The sequence below is a fragment of the Copidosoma floridanum genome, unplaced genomic scaffold (assembly GCF_036245765.1).
Source record: "Copidosoma floridanum isolate Cflo_tuat_1 unplaced genomic scaffold, Cflo_Japanese_pri ptg000020l, whole genome shotgun sequence".
NCBI classification, from domain to species: Eukaryota; Metazoa; Arthropoda; class Insecta; order Hymenoptera; family Encyrtidae; genus Copidosoma; species Copidosoma floridanum.
Genome location: NW_028321897.1, coordinates 38,347,396 through 38,367,648, shown reverse-complemented (window position 1 = coordinate 38,367,648; position 20,253 = coordinate 38,347,396). Strand labels below are relative to the sequence as shown.

Here is a 20,253-nt window from a genome sequence, read left to right as displayed (position 1 = left end):
TTTGCATCCTGATGAAAAAATAGTTAAACCTGAACAAATTAATGCAATTATTACAGCTGAAATTTTTTTCTGGTAATACAAAGCTCACAAAATTGGTGATTAAACACATGCTTTACGGACCTCATACGGAATAAAGTCCTTGCATGATTGATAAAAAGTAATAAAAAATTTCCCCAAAGGTTTTATAAACGTAACTTCATTTCGAACTAATGGTTATCATGAATAAAGAAGAAGAAATAATACTCCCGAACAACATGCTTGTAAAATTTGGATAAAAGATGAAATTGAAGTAGATAATTTAATGGTCGTACCGTAAGATAAATTATTGTTAAAGAAATATAAATGTCATATTAACGTCAAATTCTGTGCATCTATTCAAAACATAAAATATATTTATGACTATATACATAACGGTAGTGACAGAGCATCCATCAAAATTCAAAAATTGAAAGATCAAGATAAAAAGATATTTCATGAAATTAATAGTTACGTTGATGCTAGATATGTAGGTCCAATGAAAGCAGCTTGGAGATTACAAGAATTCCCAGTTTGTGGTAGAAGTCATACAGTTGTAAGTTTTTCTATTCATTTTGAAAACAAGCAGAAACTGGTAATTAAAGAAAATAATATTGAAACTGTTATAGATAACTGCGAGACACAGTTAACATCTTGATTTACATTAAATAAACATGATGACTTTGCAAAATTCATAAAGGATGTGAACATTTTATCATACTACATGTTTATAAATATATTAAGAATCTAGAGAAGAAGAAAAAATATAAAAAAAATATTTCAATTGGTGGATTAAACATTGTATTTCCAAAAGATCATGAAAAATTTTTTAGAACTTGTGTTGAATAGAGAAACTGGTTCGACATCGTTCAAAAATATTAGAACATACAAGGTAATAACTTATAAAACTTTTAAAGATACTGCAACTGCAACGAGTTTAATAGACAATGATAAAAAAATCGTTGATATTTTTAAAGAAGCAATTGCTGTTATGTTCCCATATCAGTTCAGACAATTTTTTTCTTGGTTTTTAATTTGGGAAAACGTTCAAGGTGATAAAATATGAAATAAATACAAACAATTTTTTATGGAGAGTTCGCCTAATAATTAAAATAATTTAGCTTTTTCACATATTATCCAAATTTTAGAATGATAAGATGAAAAATGTAAGTGCTTTAATTTACGTACACCAGAAAAATAGAGAGTGAAAAGATAGATATAGATAATGAAATACGTTTCAGTAACGAAATGCTTAACTCGATGTAATAAAGTTTGAATAATGAAAAGAAAAATAGATTTTATATTATTTGTACACAAAAAATTGATCTTTTGTTTATGGATGGTCCTAGAATGTCAGGAGAAACTTATTTATACAAAACGTTAATTTATTTTTTTATTTCGAGAAATAAAAAAATTATATCGATGGCATGGACTGGCATAGCATCAATTTTTTTTCCAAAGGGTAGAACCAGTCATAGAACTTTTAGACTTACTTTAGATTTTTATAATATAGAGAGTGCACTTTTAGAATTTGAGTCGGATGGAAAAAAGTTAAGAGAAGTTGATTTAATTATTTGGGAAGAGGCTTCAATGATTCTAAAGAAAGCATTGGTAGTAGTAGACAAAACGTTAAGATATTTATGTGATACTGAAAAATATTTTAGAAATAAATTAATTTTTTTAGGAAGTGATTTTCGTCAGATTTTCCCTGTGACAAAAAATCGTAGTAGAAAAATTATACTTGAACAAACTATTAAATCTTCATTTTTATGGAACTCATTCCAAATTTTAAAATTAGAAATCATTATTCGTTCTAATGATAAAAAATTTTTAAAATTATTATAAAAAATTAGGAAAGGAGTAACAAAAACTTTTTACACCTATAAAAACTGGATCTCAAATGATGTATGTTCTCAAACATTTTCTAATATCAACAGTTGTTCGATGAATAGTGCTATACTTATATCGCATAACGAGTAGACCTTTTATTGGAATAACAAAATTTTTAAATAATTAAATAGAGAAATTAAAACTTACCACAGTATAGATAACACAACTTATGAAGGGGTTAATAAATCAGACCATAGTATTAATTTAAATTTTCTGGTGCAAATGTTGAACAATATTCGTGAAGGATCACCACTTCAAGAACTAAATCTTAAAATTGGTACAATAGGGATGTTACTGAGAAGTTAAAGTACATTAGATGGACTCTGTAATGGAACACGTTTATAAATCACAAAATTATTGCAGTACAGTATAGAAGGAGAAATAATAACTGGAGAAAAACATGGAAATAGAGTCTTCATTCCAAGAATAACTTTAGACACAGAAAACTCCTTAAAATTACCGTTTTTTTTGTATCCCAAACAATTTCCAATCGTTGTGGCATTTGCTATGACAATAAACAAATCCCAAGGCCAAAGTTTCGATTATGTAGGTTTGTATTTAAAAAAACTTTTGTTTTTTCATAGGTAATTATATGTGGCTTTATCAAGATGCAAAGATAAAAGTAATTTATTTATTTAAGTAGAAAGGCAAAAAAATACAGAAATAGAGAATGTTGTTTGGAAAGAAATTTTTACATAATTTAATGACTTTATTTAATGATTTTGATAAATAAATTGGCAATATTGATGGTAATAAATTGAAAGTTACTTAATAATATTTTATCATTCAACAAGTATACATGACAAGATGAATTTTTCTTTTTACGATGATAATTTTTGTTGAAAAAATTTAATGATTTACAGTAATAAAATACAACAACAATTATTTTATAACACGTATACGTTGAAGCAATAGATAAGGAATAGCCAGATTTTTTATGTTGAGAAAATGTATATAAATATACATACAAAATATTGATACATCCAAAACATGTATTAATTTATCACATACTTAAAACAAGTATACATGTGTATCGTAATAAATGTTATCAGAATTTACGATTGAGTGCAGCGAGTTCTATGTCTTCGTGGTTATGATAGAGCTTAATGTAATAGGTTATTCACTTAACCTTCTAAATTAGGTGATACTTCTACAGTTATTATTATCAAACAATTATGTAACGTTTTAATTAATACATGTAATTGTTTCATGTCATATGTGTACGTATAAGAATGAACGAATGTTCCATTGTTCTAAAATAATAGTAACACAAAAAAATTGAATGCATCCAGAACTTTATACTTATTAATGACTTTTAACAATTTGATATTTATTATGTCATGATTTTTAATAAATTATTAATTAACATTATTACCTAATTGAACATGAATAAAATGATTTGTTTACATGTATAAAGTCCATTTATTTGCGTCCTTGGTGGTATAGAAAAATAGTTAAAATTAAATATGTTTAAAACTAAGTAAAGTTAAAATTTATTGTTCATAGGCGTAATTTATACTTAACAGAAAAAGTTGTCAGGGCTAAGAAAAATGGTGTGGAAAGGCTTTAAGAGAGAAGAAAAATAGCGTGATGAGTCTGTGGGGGGACAAGAAAAATGGTGTGGGGGTCTGTGGGGGTCTGTGGGGGGCTGTGGGGGGTCTAAGCAAAAAGTTAGAAAATTTCAAGTTCACGATGTAAAAGGTCAAATTTTAGCTTATTTTAGGGGGCTGTCTGTGAGGGAGCTGTGGATGGTCTGTGAAGGGGCTGTTGAGGGGATGTGGGGGGATATGTGGAATGCTCCACACAAATAACTATATAAAAGAGGGAAATATATATATATAGTTGAATATTACATGTGTAACATGTGTAACATTGCATATGTTATATGCTATATATATAGCATATAAATACGCATGTACATATGTATATTGTATATGATATTATGTTTAATGTTTGTGTTTAATACGTTTTTTAAATTTTACTGACTCCGAGAATTGAACTCCAAACTTTTGGATTGATAGTCAGGAACCTTATCGATTGTGCTACTTAGCATGCTGATGGGATTGCTGTTCTTATAATTTTTGGATACCAATTAAGAAACTCTTGAATTAAAAAATTGATTGACATTCAAGCATTTTTCATATTGTGTATATGCCATTCAGCTCACTTTTTTCATATTAAATAGTTATAACTATTTTTAAGCGGTATAACGATAATGAAATAAGGTACTGAAGTTTATTTGTTTATCTTTTGTAACAGTTTCTGATAGATGAAAAATAAAAATATTAACGATTAGGGCGTAAAATTTTGTATCAATAACTTTGGCATCAATAACTTTTGTATCAATAGCCCTTTTAATTTTGTTTTGACTAGCACAAAATGTTGAGGAAAAAATGAAAAAGGCATTCTGGCAGTACTTGTTAGCGTGAGTGGGATAGAGAGAGATAATGATCGTCTGCTCTTGTACTCGCTCTTTTTCTCTTGTACTTATTAAGGTAGGCCTTTTTCATTTCTTTTTTCAATCTTCAGGGCTTGCAGAATATAATAAATTACACATGATATATAAATTACATATAATACAACACATTCGCAAATAAACTGTATTTTTAATACAAAAATATAAAATGATGAATATTTAGAGTAAAAAAAATAATTACTTTTTTATTAAAGATAATCGAATAACACCAAGTCCAATATCATATTCTTTAATGTCTGAAATCTGTTGAGGATCCCGAGATCCACATTTGATTTTGGACTTAAGGACGTTTATTACAGTTAGCTTGGTGAAGGTTCAGAGAGATAAGAGGAGTGCAAGTATGCAGCAACGATGGCAATTACATCGCTTACATGAATATACCTAGATATGTGCTTTTAAGCATTCTCAATCCCTTTTTTTTTATTTTATGAAAGAAAAAACTTGTTGGTCCATTGAAAAACTTAATAGATTCATCTTATGGTTATCTATCAAGCAAAATGAAATTGAAAAATTTTTTCAGGTTATTTGCTTATAAAAACAGTTTCATGTAATTTTTTCGCAAGGTCACATACTAAATTAAAAATTGTAAGGACTTAACATGTAAAAATCATAAAGTTAACCGATCCGCAATTTGCTGTCAGCATTTTTTATGCTACAACAAATAAGTGCTTGGATAACTGTAATAATAGCTATCAAAAAAATCTATATGTGATGAACGCCCTGCAGTGTCATTCACTAGCATGCAATAAATACTGTACTTTACTGAAAATAAAGTGCTACTACAGGATGGATTTTCTAAGCTTTTTCGATACAAATATATTAGAGATATCAAATATGGATTATGAATGAGTGTATAAGTATGTGACAGATGCAAGTACAACGAGATATAATCAGCGTAGATGGTAGAAAATTTTTTTAAATCCTCGAAAGATTCAATCAAAGCACCTGGTCTTGTGTTTCATAGCCTTGCAGCACGTCATTTCACGAATTTCGTTAAAATTTCCCTTGTCCACGATGTGAAGTTCTTATGATATTTAATTTACTTAATACTAAAATATTTATTAAAACCACACCTTACTACCCAAAATCTTCATTTAAACGGTTATAGTGCTTCTCTTGATACATCACAGTGGGTTATGACGAAAACATCGTTTTATAGAAGGTATTGTCATACATATATTTTTTGTCCTAGAAGTGAAACTCTCTACTTGTGTACCTAACCCCCTCTGGCCATTGGGTTTTTTAAAAACAAAATAATGCATAGAAATTTTTTAAATAATACCTTATTTAATCAGTATCTATATTAATAATATTGATGAAAATGTCTCTTTTCTATAAGAGAAAAAAATCCTACGGACAAAGATAAAAATATGACAGGAAAATGATAAAAACGCTCATTTAAAACCGAGATGAGATAAAGAGCATTTGTATAACGATGGTCTGCAGATTCGTGATAGTAAGTCCCCATTTTATAGCTGAAAGCTTTTGTTCTAATAAACATAGTACACTCCAATTGATCTGTAGAGTCCTCTCTTCGTCCTCTCTTCGTCTAGTTGACCTATCCTTGGTGAGTTGAAAATTTTGTTATAATATTTATTCCTTACTTATTTTTTCGCAACGTATCTTATATTGTATGCTTACGACTCTGCACCATGTTAGTTTTCAAGCAACAAAGAATCATACACTGAAAAAAATCTTAATTTTTGTGACAAAAGCCAACCCAACACTTAGAACCAAACTGTTCTGTCAAAAAACGGTGGCTTGGGGTACACACAAGAAGACAAGAACGTATTATATTTAACAATCCTTTATTATTTATATTTTTCAGGAAAGAGTGTGTCAAATCTCAACTCCCCGCTTGCTACCAACCAACTGCCCTTAAGGACGCTCATCACACATAGCGTTTTCTGAAGGATCTTCCTTAAATTTTTATAGGATGCTCGTGATGATCTTAGAAAGTTAGATGTAGAATTCGTGACCATTTTACAACACCGCTCTTTAGATATTAAATGTTGATAATATTTAAATTTAACACGTAACCTTACGGAGGAGTCACATACAAATTTAATTTACAAGAAAATGGTCTGAACAATTTGACCAATTTTTTTTCGCATGACACAATACCATAAAACTAATATCATACTGAATTTTCATAGAGATCAACAAGTTACTTTTGCAGTTAAATAAAAAAAAACAGTATCAGACGCCTATGTATAGGTATACAAATGCGTGCAAAACAATTGCCACACGCTCGCTCCCCCCTCACCGCTCTTGAGTTTTCCCCCGCTAACTGTGATGAACGTCCTTAACTCTCTGCTTCTATCCCCTTAACTTGCATGCACTTCTATCCTTCAAAGCTAAAAGTAGAAGGGGCGCCTGGACGCAGAGCTATGTGCTATCGTATATAACATGACAATGCCAATAAATAAGAGTCCAGGCCTCCATAATAGTGCAGCAAAATGTCGCTTTGAAATTTTTACTAAATATTTTGATCTAAAATTTCGTACGAATGTTCGTAAGAGTCAATGTACCAGAATCATACGAAAAAGTTTTGTGGATTAAAAAGTATGGGACAGAATTTTGTCTACTCAAGTAAGAAATTTCTATACATTAGTAAGTTATATTTTTTCTGAAACAATGCAGGTATTTATTGAAATTTGACTAACACTAATGAAAACTAAATGCCATCAAGTACAACTTTAACTTCTTTCTTACTATATCACCAGAATCAGTTTGGTAGCTCCATTCTCCATAAATTGACAGAGGGCTGAGAATTAATTTTACTGCACGTTTTTATGGATTTCATTTTTATTCCTACCAAAGCATCATGAAGAAAAAGTAGTACTATTGAAAACTTGAAATTTTTTAACCAAATTTCTAATTAGTATAATCAACAAGAATGAAATCTTATTTACTTTTTTTAAGTATTTAGCAGATGACATTACTATAGAAGAATTATTTTTTCATTGCAGATTGAAAGAGACCGAGCCACCTGCCGAAAGAGCGTATGTACTTGATGTTCAATAGTATTTAAATGCCTTCTTTATTTTAGGCGTTTTTCTAACTCTTTTTTTTTACTTCAGTAACATGCTAACTTTCTTTCATAAGGATCTTCTTTTCTGCTTTTACTTTGTAATAGCAAATTGAAGAATTTTATTTAAAGGTGTTTTTATTGCAGTCAAATAATTTTGTTTTTCTTACCTTCCTGCGAAAACTATGAACTAAGCCTGCACGACTTTTGAAATAAATATCTTCACGTTCATATTCAACACCTAATATAATATCTTAAAATAGAAAATCCATAGCCACCAACAAATTTAACTTTTTTTGAATTTGAAATATGTTATACAGTATTTTTTTTATGTTATAAAGAATTTATTACAAGTTATGTATTGGTATTGGTTTTTAAGATATTGAAATTAAAATATGTGTTTTAACATGGGCTGTAATACGGTCCAGCGATAAACGCTTAAAGTCTTCTGTAAAACATCAAACTATTTTTGTGAGAAGTACTGCATCAATCTTTAAAATTGGTACTTTTATTCAATTCTTTCACGTTATAGTGTGTCGGTACGGAGTAAAGACAAGTTCATTGATCAATGTTTCTCTAATGACAAAAATATACATACAAATAGTTTTAAATGTTGTAATAATTTTGATGTATTTTAATTTTTTTTTTTACGAAATCAATACCTTCTTTTCTTTATTGCTACCATTACTGGTCTTTCTATTACTTCTGTTATCATCATTTTTTTATTGACATTATTAGGCATGTATCACTCAATATATTAAGTACTATTTTAAAAATTTTCTTCCTTTATCTAAGTTCGTCCAGAATGCCTTGACACACGATAGGAGAGGGCACGAACTCCTTCTCTGTGTGGGGCTCGCAATCCACTCGAAGACGTTCTTTCCTACTATTATTTGCTTAGAAATACCGACTCAATACCTAATAAACGGGCAAAATCTAATCTTAGAATAAATGGTATAAAATCCGCTTTCATATTTAAACTTCAAGCTGGGACCAAGTTCAATGAAAAATTCAAACTACTCCAAAAGTGTTAGAAAACATATATGATTTGTTGACATAAAATTTAATTCTAATGCCTAAGAAAAAATCTCAACTTTAATTGAGGAACCATTTGTTAGTACTATTCGTCAAGTGTGCAAAATGTTAGCCACTCCGTCATGGCGGTATCTCGCAATCTAGTGTTACGTAAAAGGTTCTTTTAAAATGCAATTGGACCGTAACACCTAGCTGTGATAACTCATTACAGGCATTTTTTTTATTATGAGGAACAAGTCTTTCAAATTTATTTTAAATATTAAATTTATTTAAAGAGATTTACTATTTTGGTTCCACGATTCAATAAACAAATTATTCTGACTTAATACACATTCTTGAATAGTTAAATGCATGCCTTTAATAAGTTAATTAAATTTAATTAAAAGGTGTACAATATTAAATACGTAGGTCAATATTAAAAAAAAAAGAAAAAGTGTACGTAATTTTAAGAAGATTTAGAAGAATAGTTTAAAATGGAGAACCGTGCAAAAAAAAATGTATGTTATATTTGAGCATATAAGGAGTGGGCAGAAATTTTTTCAGACTTTTCACCACGAGAAATTTTCGAGAAAAGAATAATAAAATAATGACAATTTAACACGGTCTCTTACAAGGGAGCCGGTACACAAGGAAGATGGATGATAAAAAAAACCGCGCTGTACCATGGATTTTTCAAAAATATAAGCAGTTATAGCCGTACAATTTCAAGTTTGTAGAGTGCAAGAGGGGATGTGCGGTAAAGGGATCCCAGCTGCGCGGGCAGAGGGGACTCCCCATTCCTCGCCTCTATGAATGATACTTCCAAACCTCCTTAAACATCTCTTTTTCTACGAGATAATTATGGTATTAGTTTGAATACACTTCAAAAAACAATTTTTATTAGACATTACGAAATACGCACGATTAACTTGTTAGTGAATACCCACGCATCTTATCTATTTTCTCAACTTGATAATAAGACAACAATTGACAAAAAATGCATTTGTAATAAAACTTTTTCTTAAAAAGAAGAGTAATTAATACGAAAATCATCTTTCGTATGCTCATAACTAACAAAGCTGCACAACTTTCGTAATCAAAAGTGCTATTTATTTATGACTGTTTTCAACAACTTTTGCAGGTAAAATTAGACCACTTTATAATACTATTTAGTAGTAGATGGTTTAAAGAAAGTAATTCTTTTAACAAAACAAAAAATATTGTTGTATTTAAAAGTTTTTACTATTTAAGGATAGGATACATAAGCATTTTTTAATCTTTAAAAATTTATAACTTTTTATGCTTTCATTTTTGGTACCCAACATATCTGAGATTGTTTTTTCATTTTGGGCTGTATTTAATGGAAAAAAAACTTTTTGTATCAAGTTTTACAATTTTTACGATTTGTTCAAACAATTGTACTTCAAATAAATTGTACTACTTATCGTATTTTCTGAACAACATATTTATGTTGACTGGCAAAAAATACATAGAACCATATAAGTTTGGTAGAGCTATTTTAATTTGCTGACGGAAGGAGTACCAGCACAAGGAATAAGTAATAGAGATTACCAACATTTAATGTATAAAGTAATACTCAGGCTATACCAACTTAGTCGTAATTTCTAATTATTGATTTAACATACACTTTTTTAAATTGACAAACTGTGCTATAAGGATTAAGTCATCAAGTTTACTGACTGCGTAGTCCTCGATACTTCTCAAAAAACTGATTCTTCTTTTCAACTTCGTATATCTAGTGATTATTTAATTGCTGCTATTCATTATAGTGTATATTACATTAGACATTAAGTATTATTCAACGTTAATATGATTTAAAAAAAATTGGTGAATTAGTTATTGAAATGTTGGCAAACATATAAAGAACCTTTTTATTCTTTAAATAAAATACTTAGAATAATTAAAAAATTTTCAAGGCTTATCTCAAATCTTAACTCTAAAGAAAAATCCTCAAAAAATTAACAATTCATCGATCAGACGCTCATGCACACTGAACACGATGTACTGGTATTTCGTAAAATTTCGCTTATGAACGTAACATCATGAATTTCGTTGTAGGTATGGCTCACCGTAAAGTACTGCAGTGTTAAGTTACATTGGAAAAATAAACACTTGCCCTATAAGGATTCACAGGAAAAATGCCCTTAAAAAGCTGTTTTGCAGCAAATTTTTTGTGAATAACTTGAAAAGCTTTTTGTTACTGTAATTGCTCATTTTAATTACTGAGAATATTTATTATAATAATAATACATAAAAAGTACATCAATCGACATTTTGTATTAACTAGTACAACTCACACCGTAGTAAAGCCAAAGAACATAATTTATTAATCATCAAAATCCTAAAAAAAACAATCAACTATTGTTACGGTTAAACTCAACGGCTTGCCGAATGACTACTGATAAAATCCTAAAAAAATTACATTAAACGCTGTTATACTATTTCAATTAGCATTTAAAAACAATAACATAATGACATACGTATGTAAAGGCAAGTATTATACTTAAATTAGCACTTTCTATAAGACGTGTTAAGCGATAAATTATCGCCTAATATCCTATTCTCTATAAAGGTGAAGACCAGCAGCGCTCCAGTGAAATTCTTCCAAGACTTGAACATATCATGAGCCAATCGTTGTACCATGATACATGGGGGCTCGGCAATATGAGTATTCATTGTAAGTAACAAAGCGCTCGTGGTACTCTGCACTTTTAATATATAAAGTTTGTGTAGAGAGTTATTGATGAAAAATTTAATTATAAGCTGATTTTAGCTCTACTATGTATTTGTTTTTACAAAAAGCAAAGTGTACAGTGTGTACAGTTGCCGCCACCCACAGCGGCTGCAGTCAACAACCACACACATCTCATCTCTTTATCTTCACCTAGTTTTTAATTATTATTATTTAACATGACAATCTTACAAGAGTAAAAAATAAGCTTACACAAATTTTTTTGTTTTATAAATCATGGATTAAATCAAATTGTTTTGCCAGTGACATGTAAATAATAAATAACAGATTTCTAAAAGTGCCTATTTTGCTGTAAGTTTCATGACAAAAAGATTGGTACTTGTAAAATGCATCTTGGAGAAATTGAATTATAAATATAGAAAAAAAATATTTAAAAAATTGGCATTTATTTACGGATAAGAGAAGAAACGTTAATTTTATTAGTATTTAACGTTATTTACTTAAATTTAATGTTATACAAGTGGACTAAATATCTTACAATGTAAAATAAAAATATACGTATAGCAATACTAAAGAAATTTGACAGAAACACTTTTTTAATAATAATACTCACACCATAATTATATTCAGTTACAAGATTATATACGTACATCATTACGTGCATGTTAATACAAGTTAAAACAGACTTAATGTTTCAGCAAACTAAAAAACGGTAATAAAAGTAGAGTTTTACTTTCAGTTGCTTTTAATTAACTCTATAAATAAAGATAAATTAATGTGTTTCAAATCAAAAGTTTTCAACTAAAAAAAAATTATCTACAATTATGTCGAAAATTTATAAAATACTAGTTTTAAGTGGTGTTGGGGATTGCTCTTATCTCTTTTTCATACATGTACACACATCACAAAGCAAATAACAAGACAAATACAGTCTATTAGAAGTTCGGTTTAATAAATATATTCATATTTCGAACTTTTACATGAGTCAAAAATTTACAGAAAGTAAAAAATGCCAAGCCAAGCAAGTTTAATTCTAATGGAATTTCTACTAAGGACGTGGAGTACAATCACAGAAAAACTTAGGAATAGAAGAACAAAGAAAAAAATTATTCCATCCTCGATAACTGGGATTCGTCAGTCTGGTATACTAGCCACAGACGACTGGTGCAATATCTAAACGTACGATGCGAGTGAATATACGGCTCCTCACTAGCTCAAGTAGTAGATCAACTGTTTAGTAAACAGGAGGTTGTGTGTTCAATCTGCACCTGGGGAGGATATTTTTCTAATCCATATTTATTTCTTAAGAAAATTTCTTGAAAAAGAAAGTATGTGATTTAGTATTATGAATCTTAAGCATATTGAATATTGAGGAAAGGGCATGTATGGAGGATACAGAGTGCTTGTATAAAAAGTGCTGCCATCTATTCATATGCATCTCTTGATACAATTTTTTTGTTAGTTTTTTAACATACTATTGAATGTGAGACGAATACAGTACTATGAGTTGTCATATCTACGGTAAAAATATTTCTTAATTGACATGTATTTTTACAATCACTTAACATTTCTTGCTAATTTCTGATACTGCCATCTATTACTTTTCAAAGTGTACAGCGTTGAGAATTTTCTGACAGTAAAAGACTTACAATACGAACATATGTTCTAAAATGGTTTTCTTCATTACAACCAGAAGATTTAATTGTTACGTATTGTTCAAGATGTAAGTGAAAATTAAGCAAATTCTCATTTGTCATGAGCAAACATGTAAAAATAAGTAATCCTCAAGTAAAATAAATTTTGATAGATTACTAAAGAATTCAAGTGATCGTAAACAGTAGGTGTTCTATTTTTGTTTGTTTATCATGAAAAGTCATTGCACTAATGGCATTTTTTTTGTTTTTACAAAACTGCATTTAAAAAAAACAGAATGCATCTCTTGTAAAACATTATGATAGTGAAAATTTTAAAAATAATTAAAATACATATAAATTAACAAAAAACACGAGAGCTTATGAATAAACAAGTAAGAGGTTAGCAGGTACGGATGTTCACTTATGTCTTTTCCAAAAAGTACATAAAACGTATACTGTGGCTATAAATGATCAATACTGTGCTGTGTGCACTGACATTATGTTCAGTAAAAAAAAAAATGTTTATTGAAATTGCACACACGAGCACCAAAATGAAAATTGTTATCATTGGTTTACTTGTCTATTTTTGCATTAGCGATTTTGTATTTGTTGAATAATATTTAGGGTCATGTTTGGACAGAAGAATGAAAAACATATTCTACACATTTATAATAACTTTGTAAACATCCTATAACTTTTTCTGAAATTTCTTATCTTGATATTATCAAAAAGTATCTTAAATACTAAAATTTTCAGGTTACGTTTTCAAAAACCTCAACATTTCTTTATTTGTATTCTGTAATGCTTATATTTCCTTCAGGATACCCATGAAAATTATTATTTTTGGTCCATCTTGATTTCTTTACAAAATATAACATATTGTCACAACAAGTGTAGGTTACGTGTACATGAGACCATGGAAAATTATTTTCGTATTTTTTTTTAATCCTGCTCTAACCATAATTAAATTTTCCCCAAACTGTTTTCTCTTTATTTCATGAAGTTGCATCAAAAAAACCTAAAAACTGGAATCATGCTTTTACACATTTCAGCAACTGTTATTTTGTGCAATTTTCTGTTTATTATTGCTACTTTTTTTCTTAGGAAACCCGTTAACTCTTTATTTCTGGTCTATATTTCGTTGTTTTTTTTCAAGATATAGCGCATTTTTCTTCATTTGGTGGTTACGTCATATTATACAAATCTGTCGAACGGATATTAAGTATTTGCATCAATCTGCCCTGCATTCAAGATTTTTTTAGTAATTAACTCAATTAAAATAATAATATACCATTCTGTGGATGTCTTATGTATACGAATGCGTTTCTACATAAAGACCCACATGCTCACACGTGCATGCGTGCGCGTACATGCGCACTCCCAAACATAAGAACACAAGTGACACACTCATCCATACGAGTATGCATTTGTGCACATGCTATGTATATGGTAAAATAAATACATAATACTCAACACTGACTATGTCCATGTAGCGAAATTTGAAAGCATTTACGGTGAGAGAAGTATTGAATTTCGTATTTTTGAAAAAAATAGATTTCATGAGTACTTAACGTACTGATGTTCTTATCGACCTATCATTACGTTGACGCATCTTTCTCCATGTATAGACATCGTATGCTTGTTTGAAATAGTAATCGACTGATATGTGGCTAGAAATATAGTCTATCCATTTACGCTGAAAAAATGGGAGAAAACGTTATAAAAACACTTTCGTCGATCGAATAATTTGTTTATTATATTTTCAATATTTTGGTGCCAATTCTTCTGCACAAAATCACTACTAATCGTACAAACAGTTATCAACTACTAAAGGTACTAAAAATAAGTGTTTTTCTGCATATACCCGAGATTGAATGTTACTCATCGGGTATATAAAAAAAATCGTGACTCAGTTGCCAGAAGCAGAATATAACTATGTACAACTTTACTGTTGATAATTTTAGTCAGTACTATGCCCTACAAAAACTCTTTTTTTAAGATCATTTGTATTTTATAATGTGATGGAATTACTTTTTCTTGATAATGGTATTAGTGGTGATTATAATACACACTCAAGTGCTCATATATGTGTGGTATAGGTGTTCGTCTGATTGAGAAGGCTGTACGACATAGGTAAAGTGCGTACACAGTATAAGAGGGCTTCACCTGAGACTCACTAAATGAAACACCGTTAAGTGTTGACAGGTTATGTGAGACGTTTTCTGTTAAAAATTTTACTTTCATTCCTTACACTTCTCAGAACACAACTCTTCTTATTGAAAACACATTTGTTCGGAATCCCTACAATTTATTTAGTCAAACAATAAGCTATGAAAAGTAAGAAAAATATTATTATACTCAAAAGTACCGTAAGCTCCTTTACCATAAAGTATTCTTTGTCCCTAAAAGGTCGTTTATCTGCATTTTCTTCTGTATAGTTTACAAAAAGGGCTGTTTATGAAAGCTGCCATGATTTAAAACTTACAAAAAATGTAAAACTAAAAAATTTTTTTGTATTATCTCACAATATTACAAGAGAAACAAAGTCCTGGAGCCTAATTCCTGTATTTTTTTTTCACTTAATAAACTCTTTGTTTGTCAATTTTCATGCTGCTGCTTAAATCTCGATAAATATTCTGCATCAGCTTCTTGACGTCTAAAATTTTAAACTTCCGTGCATATGAGGTTTTCCTTTCAATTCACCCTCTTACGACTTTTGGCATGGTTATGACTTTTGTGAACCTTAAAAGATGTTTTTTGCTAACTTTGTTGAGTTCTCATGTATTTGTCGGCAAAGTAGTTTGCCGTCCAAGGGCCCTAAAAAGGACTAATGAGCTTTTAAAGCAAACTCTTTTTTGACTAAAATTTCTAGCAAATGTAACTACCTCTGTAACTCAAGGCGAACTTCTCTGAACTGTTATTGTATCACCAGACTGATCAGAAAAAGAACTGTAATATCTGAAGCATTAGGGCTGGTTGTAGAGTTTTTTTCCAACATCTCCTGGTATTACGTCAAAGACGCTGGTGTCTTAAGCACCTTTTTTTTATAAATCCAGTTGTTTTGGTGATCTAAGGAGGAAAGATTGGTTCGAAATGCATGACCGTTGGAGACTGTTCGGTTTGTTTAAGTTTATTTTTTCTTCATAGCTGTTAGTCTCACCCAGCACAGAACATAGAGAGGATCGTTGATTCTTTGCTGAATGCTTAGAGTTGAGAGGGTAATATAGGGTCATCGGTCGCCAGGGTTTCGAGACTTGCGATGAACAACTCTGCTCGTGATATTTTTCAGTAGATGACTGACTTGGTTTAATAATGACTGTCTTTATATAGTCTTTTAGTCAACAAATCGTTGTTGGAAATGGTAGTAAAAATGTACTCTTTGGCAAGGTACTTAAATTTTTTACTGTCTAGGGTATTATTTTATTTATTGTCAATTATTAAAATATTTATTATTAATTAAAGTCAATTGTTTAACATAAATTTAATTTTGAAATGTCACGCACAGCTTTGATCTCAAACTTTCCGCTTGATAGTACCACCTATCACCCGCTAAGTGGCAACCACTAGTTTCTGTCAATGTTTCCAATCACGTGTATTGCATGTATCCCATTAATTCGAACTGTCTTCATATAAAGCAGTGGTAGAAATACGTACATATATAATAAACACACTGTACTTTACGCTAAACTTTTTACGTACTTTACTTCTACCTCTCTACCCCTCTCTCCTTCTCTCCTATCTCGTACTCTACAGTTCAGTAGTAGCACTAAACGTTCAGAAGCCAAACAGCGAGAGCGCCCAAACTCGAGTACTAGGACCATTTTGGCATATTGGCAGGGCTCGGCTTCTTTGTACATCAAGGTATACTTAGAATATCAAATCTTTCACTGTTTTTCCTATACCTATAGAGATTATTGTTGGCTCAGTTGGTTAGAGTGCTAGCCATTGAGACAACACAGATCATAAAAAGGGGTTGAGGGCTCGATTCCTGGTAGAGGCAATCACATTTTTTCTGATTGGTCTAGTTGGGTACGAAATTCGTGACACAGACCTAAGATAAGGCTTAAATTTTAAGATCAATATTTATAATCATGTACCTTATGGTTTGGCACAATCAAATGGCTCTATACGTACCCACATACAAAATTTGTAATCATACGATCATAACCGTATGCTTATAAATTTATTCATGTCGTATTTTTCCAGTTAAGTTTACGTAGTGTACGAGAACACTTGTGCTTACAAGTATATATAAAAACAGTGGCAGATTTTCAATGCCCAAAGTATATCTAAATATATAAAGAAGCCAAGCTCTTTCATTGTGCCGAAATGGTCCCATGACTCGAGCTCGGGCGCTCTCCCTCTTTGGCTTCTAAACGTTGAGTACTCACTTTCCAACCTCTATAGTTACTTTCAAGCACTTGATAAAAGAGAGAAGGCGAATATTATTATGTGCGAGGAGTTTTTATACTCTTGCGTTTAAGGAGGACGCGTCAAGTTGGAGATCCAAACGACCAATCAGAGCTTAACCTTATAATTATTCTCGACTGACACGAGCACAGTCGTGGTACAATAATTTCACAGTGATTCATCGTTAAAACTGCTGATCTCTCAAATCTTACATTAAGTACAAGTTGCTGTTGAAATTAGGTGTGATATTTCTTGTATACATGCGCAGTAAAAAATGTTAAAGTTTTTGATTAATCACATTATTTGGTGTACTTGTGCAAATTGATTTTGTAAGATGACCATTTTATGAGATTGTTCGAGGGTACACGCATAGTTTGAGTTTTGCAACGGTAGCTTGTTTCAAAAGAATTGAGTTGTATGTCACGCGATTCCAGAATCAGGTATACCACTCAATGGTTTGAGAGCGCTGAGCTTTTGCTTTTTATAATTTAGAAACGAAACTCTGTATTTTGAAGTGATAAATATTTAGTATATTATAAGAAATATCACACGCACCCCCCCCCCTCTTAGCTGATTGCTGCCTTCGGCAGTCATAAGAGTGGAAATAATCGAACCTATATCAAGTACTTAAAATACTAACATAATTATAATATATACACATATTTCTTATAGTATAAAATATTAAATTAAGAGAATTAAACATAAAAATTATGTTTGACATATAAATAAATAAAACTTATCAGATAAATCATTATTTTTTGAGATTTTATCGTTGCAAGTCTTCAGTGTTTATCTCATTGTAGGTGATGTTACAGATATGTTTGTAGAATGGATTGTCATTTAAAAATGGCAGCTGAATGATCACACTTTTGCTTAGTTTAGTAGAAATAGTGTTTGCACGTGATTTATAAGTAAAATGATTTCCAGTTGTTGGTCAGTTTTTCTTTCTCTTTTCTCTTTTTTTTCTTTAAGTTATTATATGGTATGGTAGTGCACTGTAATCGGAGCTAAAGATAAGGTTGGTATGTACCTTTCGTTTCTTGATTGCAGCTTTAATCGGTAGTGTTATGCAGTAGGCGTGGATGCTTTGCATTTTACAAAGTATCCTAATGGCGTTAAAGTTTTACGCGACATTTCTGTGGGATCCGTAATGCTTCATTGACCTTGCTCCATTGCTCGATTGAAATAAATCTGACATTTTGTTATGTATATTTAGACTACTGACATTATTTTCTTACAAACTTGTTAAGGTTTGATCTTACTATTAATCCAATTTCTAATTACTCATATATTATGAACTTATGAACAAATGTAAATTTTTAACAGAGTTCACAATATAGTGTTAAATATCAGTTAGTTGTATTGACAAAACTTGGCTGTTGATTAAAAAAAATTTGTATGAAAATAATTCTTCATATACGAGTAGTGAATTGCGAGAGTTAAAAAAAAGAAATTCTTATTTTTGTCTTATGCGTACTTAAATTAAAGTAAGTCTTGTTGGGAAAGTCTTATTAGTAACAGCGCTTTACTTTATTCTTATATTTAATAATTGTTTTTCTATTTTCTGCCTCAAGTCTTAAGTTGATATTATATTTATTTGTGTTCGTTATTTCAAAAATTCCGTTGTAATATTAATCTAATGTTTCTTCCCAAGGTTCTTTTATTGCGTAAACTTTCATACCAACTTCTTAGTTCTGAGGTCTAGCATGCTTATCATTATTTTGTTTACTTTCATGTTTACATTTGATGAGTTCATTATGAGCTTTTTATGCATGTCTCTTAAACAACGGATCAAATCAATAAGATAATTATTACAAGACTGTATTTGATTTTCGGTTGTATACGGATTTAGTAGACGTGCTTTTCTGCCGTATACTAATTTATCAGGTGTAAATCCAGTAGCTGTAGATGGTAATGTATCGTATTCATATATAGCAAAAGTTAAGATTTTGTCCCAGTCCTGTTTAGTTCTAGCTTTTGTTCTTGAAAAGCTTTCAATCATGGCATGACTACGTTATAGTGAACCGTTATAATAGAAATAGTAAGGTGTAGTGGTCTTAAGGTTAAAACTAAAAATTTGTGCTAAGTTTGTTAATATATAATTTCTAAAACTCTTTTCATTATCGCTAAGTACTATTTTAGGCACTCCGTACAACGCTATTAAGTGTCTTGCCAGGGCGTCTGTGACTGTGATAGCTCGGATGTAGGGTAAAACTACTGTTCGGATGTATGAGATAGATAGATAGATAGATAGAGAAAGTTTATTAAGGCTTTGGGGTCATGCCCCATATAGCCCTGAATATGCAAATACAATTTGATTAAAAATTTATAAAATATATACAAAAGTAGTAACAAGAATAATGTAATTTTCATATAATAAATCACTTGATAAGTAACGCAATTTAACAGCTAGAGTTACATGGTATACTGACTAGTATTATAACCTATATTTAAATACATAAGAGGCTACTTAGTGTATTATCATGCGGTAATGGATTAAGAGTCAAGTTAACATCATATTCAACTTTATTCCGCCACTGATTAACCTCTAATTGGACCAGTTTATCACGAACTTTTTGCTTAAAATTACTTGTAAGTCTGAGATCAAATAAGACATTCATATCCGTCATTGTGTTAATGAACCTTGACGCAGTTAGATGGAATGAGTTTTCAAGTACCTTTGTACGTGGCATACTAGTTAGTAATGGTGCAGGAGGATAACGTGGAGTGACACGTCTCTGTGTCATATTATCTCGTATTTTGAATAGATTAAATAAGTAGACTGGTTTACCAGACGAGATTACCATGAAGGCAATAAAAAATAATCGCCTATTTTCAACATTTAGCCACCCAAGAGCTATTCGATACGGTGTTACCAGAGCTTGCCATGGAATGTGCCCATCATCAAATCGAACACATCTGTTCAGAAGACGGTGTAGTTTTAGATTTTGCTCCTGCGTTAAATCATTATAAACTGCTGCTGCATAATCAAAATGTGGAAAAATCAGGGACTCAACAACACGTTGCCTAAGTGTTTTCAAAAGTGCATGTTTGTGATAACGTAGCGAAT

At 30.5% G+C, this 20,253-nt stretch overlaps 1 protein-coding gene across 2 annotated transcripts in view; it reads left to right on the top strand.

Moving 5' to 3' along the window:
* The window catches only part of dnc (phosphodiesterase dunce), a 1,903,237-nt gene that overhangs the window by 733,637 nt on the left and 1,149,347 nt on the right, over positions 1 to 20,253 (top strand). For both annotated transcript variants that reach the window (XM_089593782.1, XM_089593781.1), the window contains exon 4: positions 7,354 to 7,386. In XM_089593782.1, coding sequence (XP_089449908.1) covers positions 7,354 to 7,386 — 33 coding nt within the window. The remainder of the gene's footprint in view (positions 1 to 7,353; positions 7,387 to 20,253) is intronic.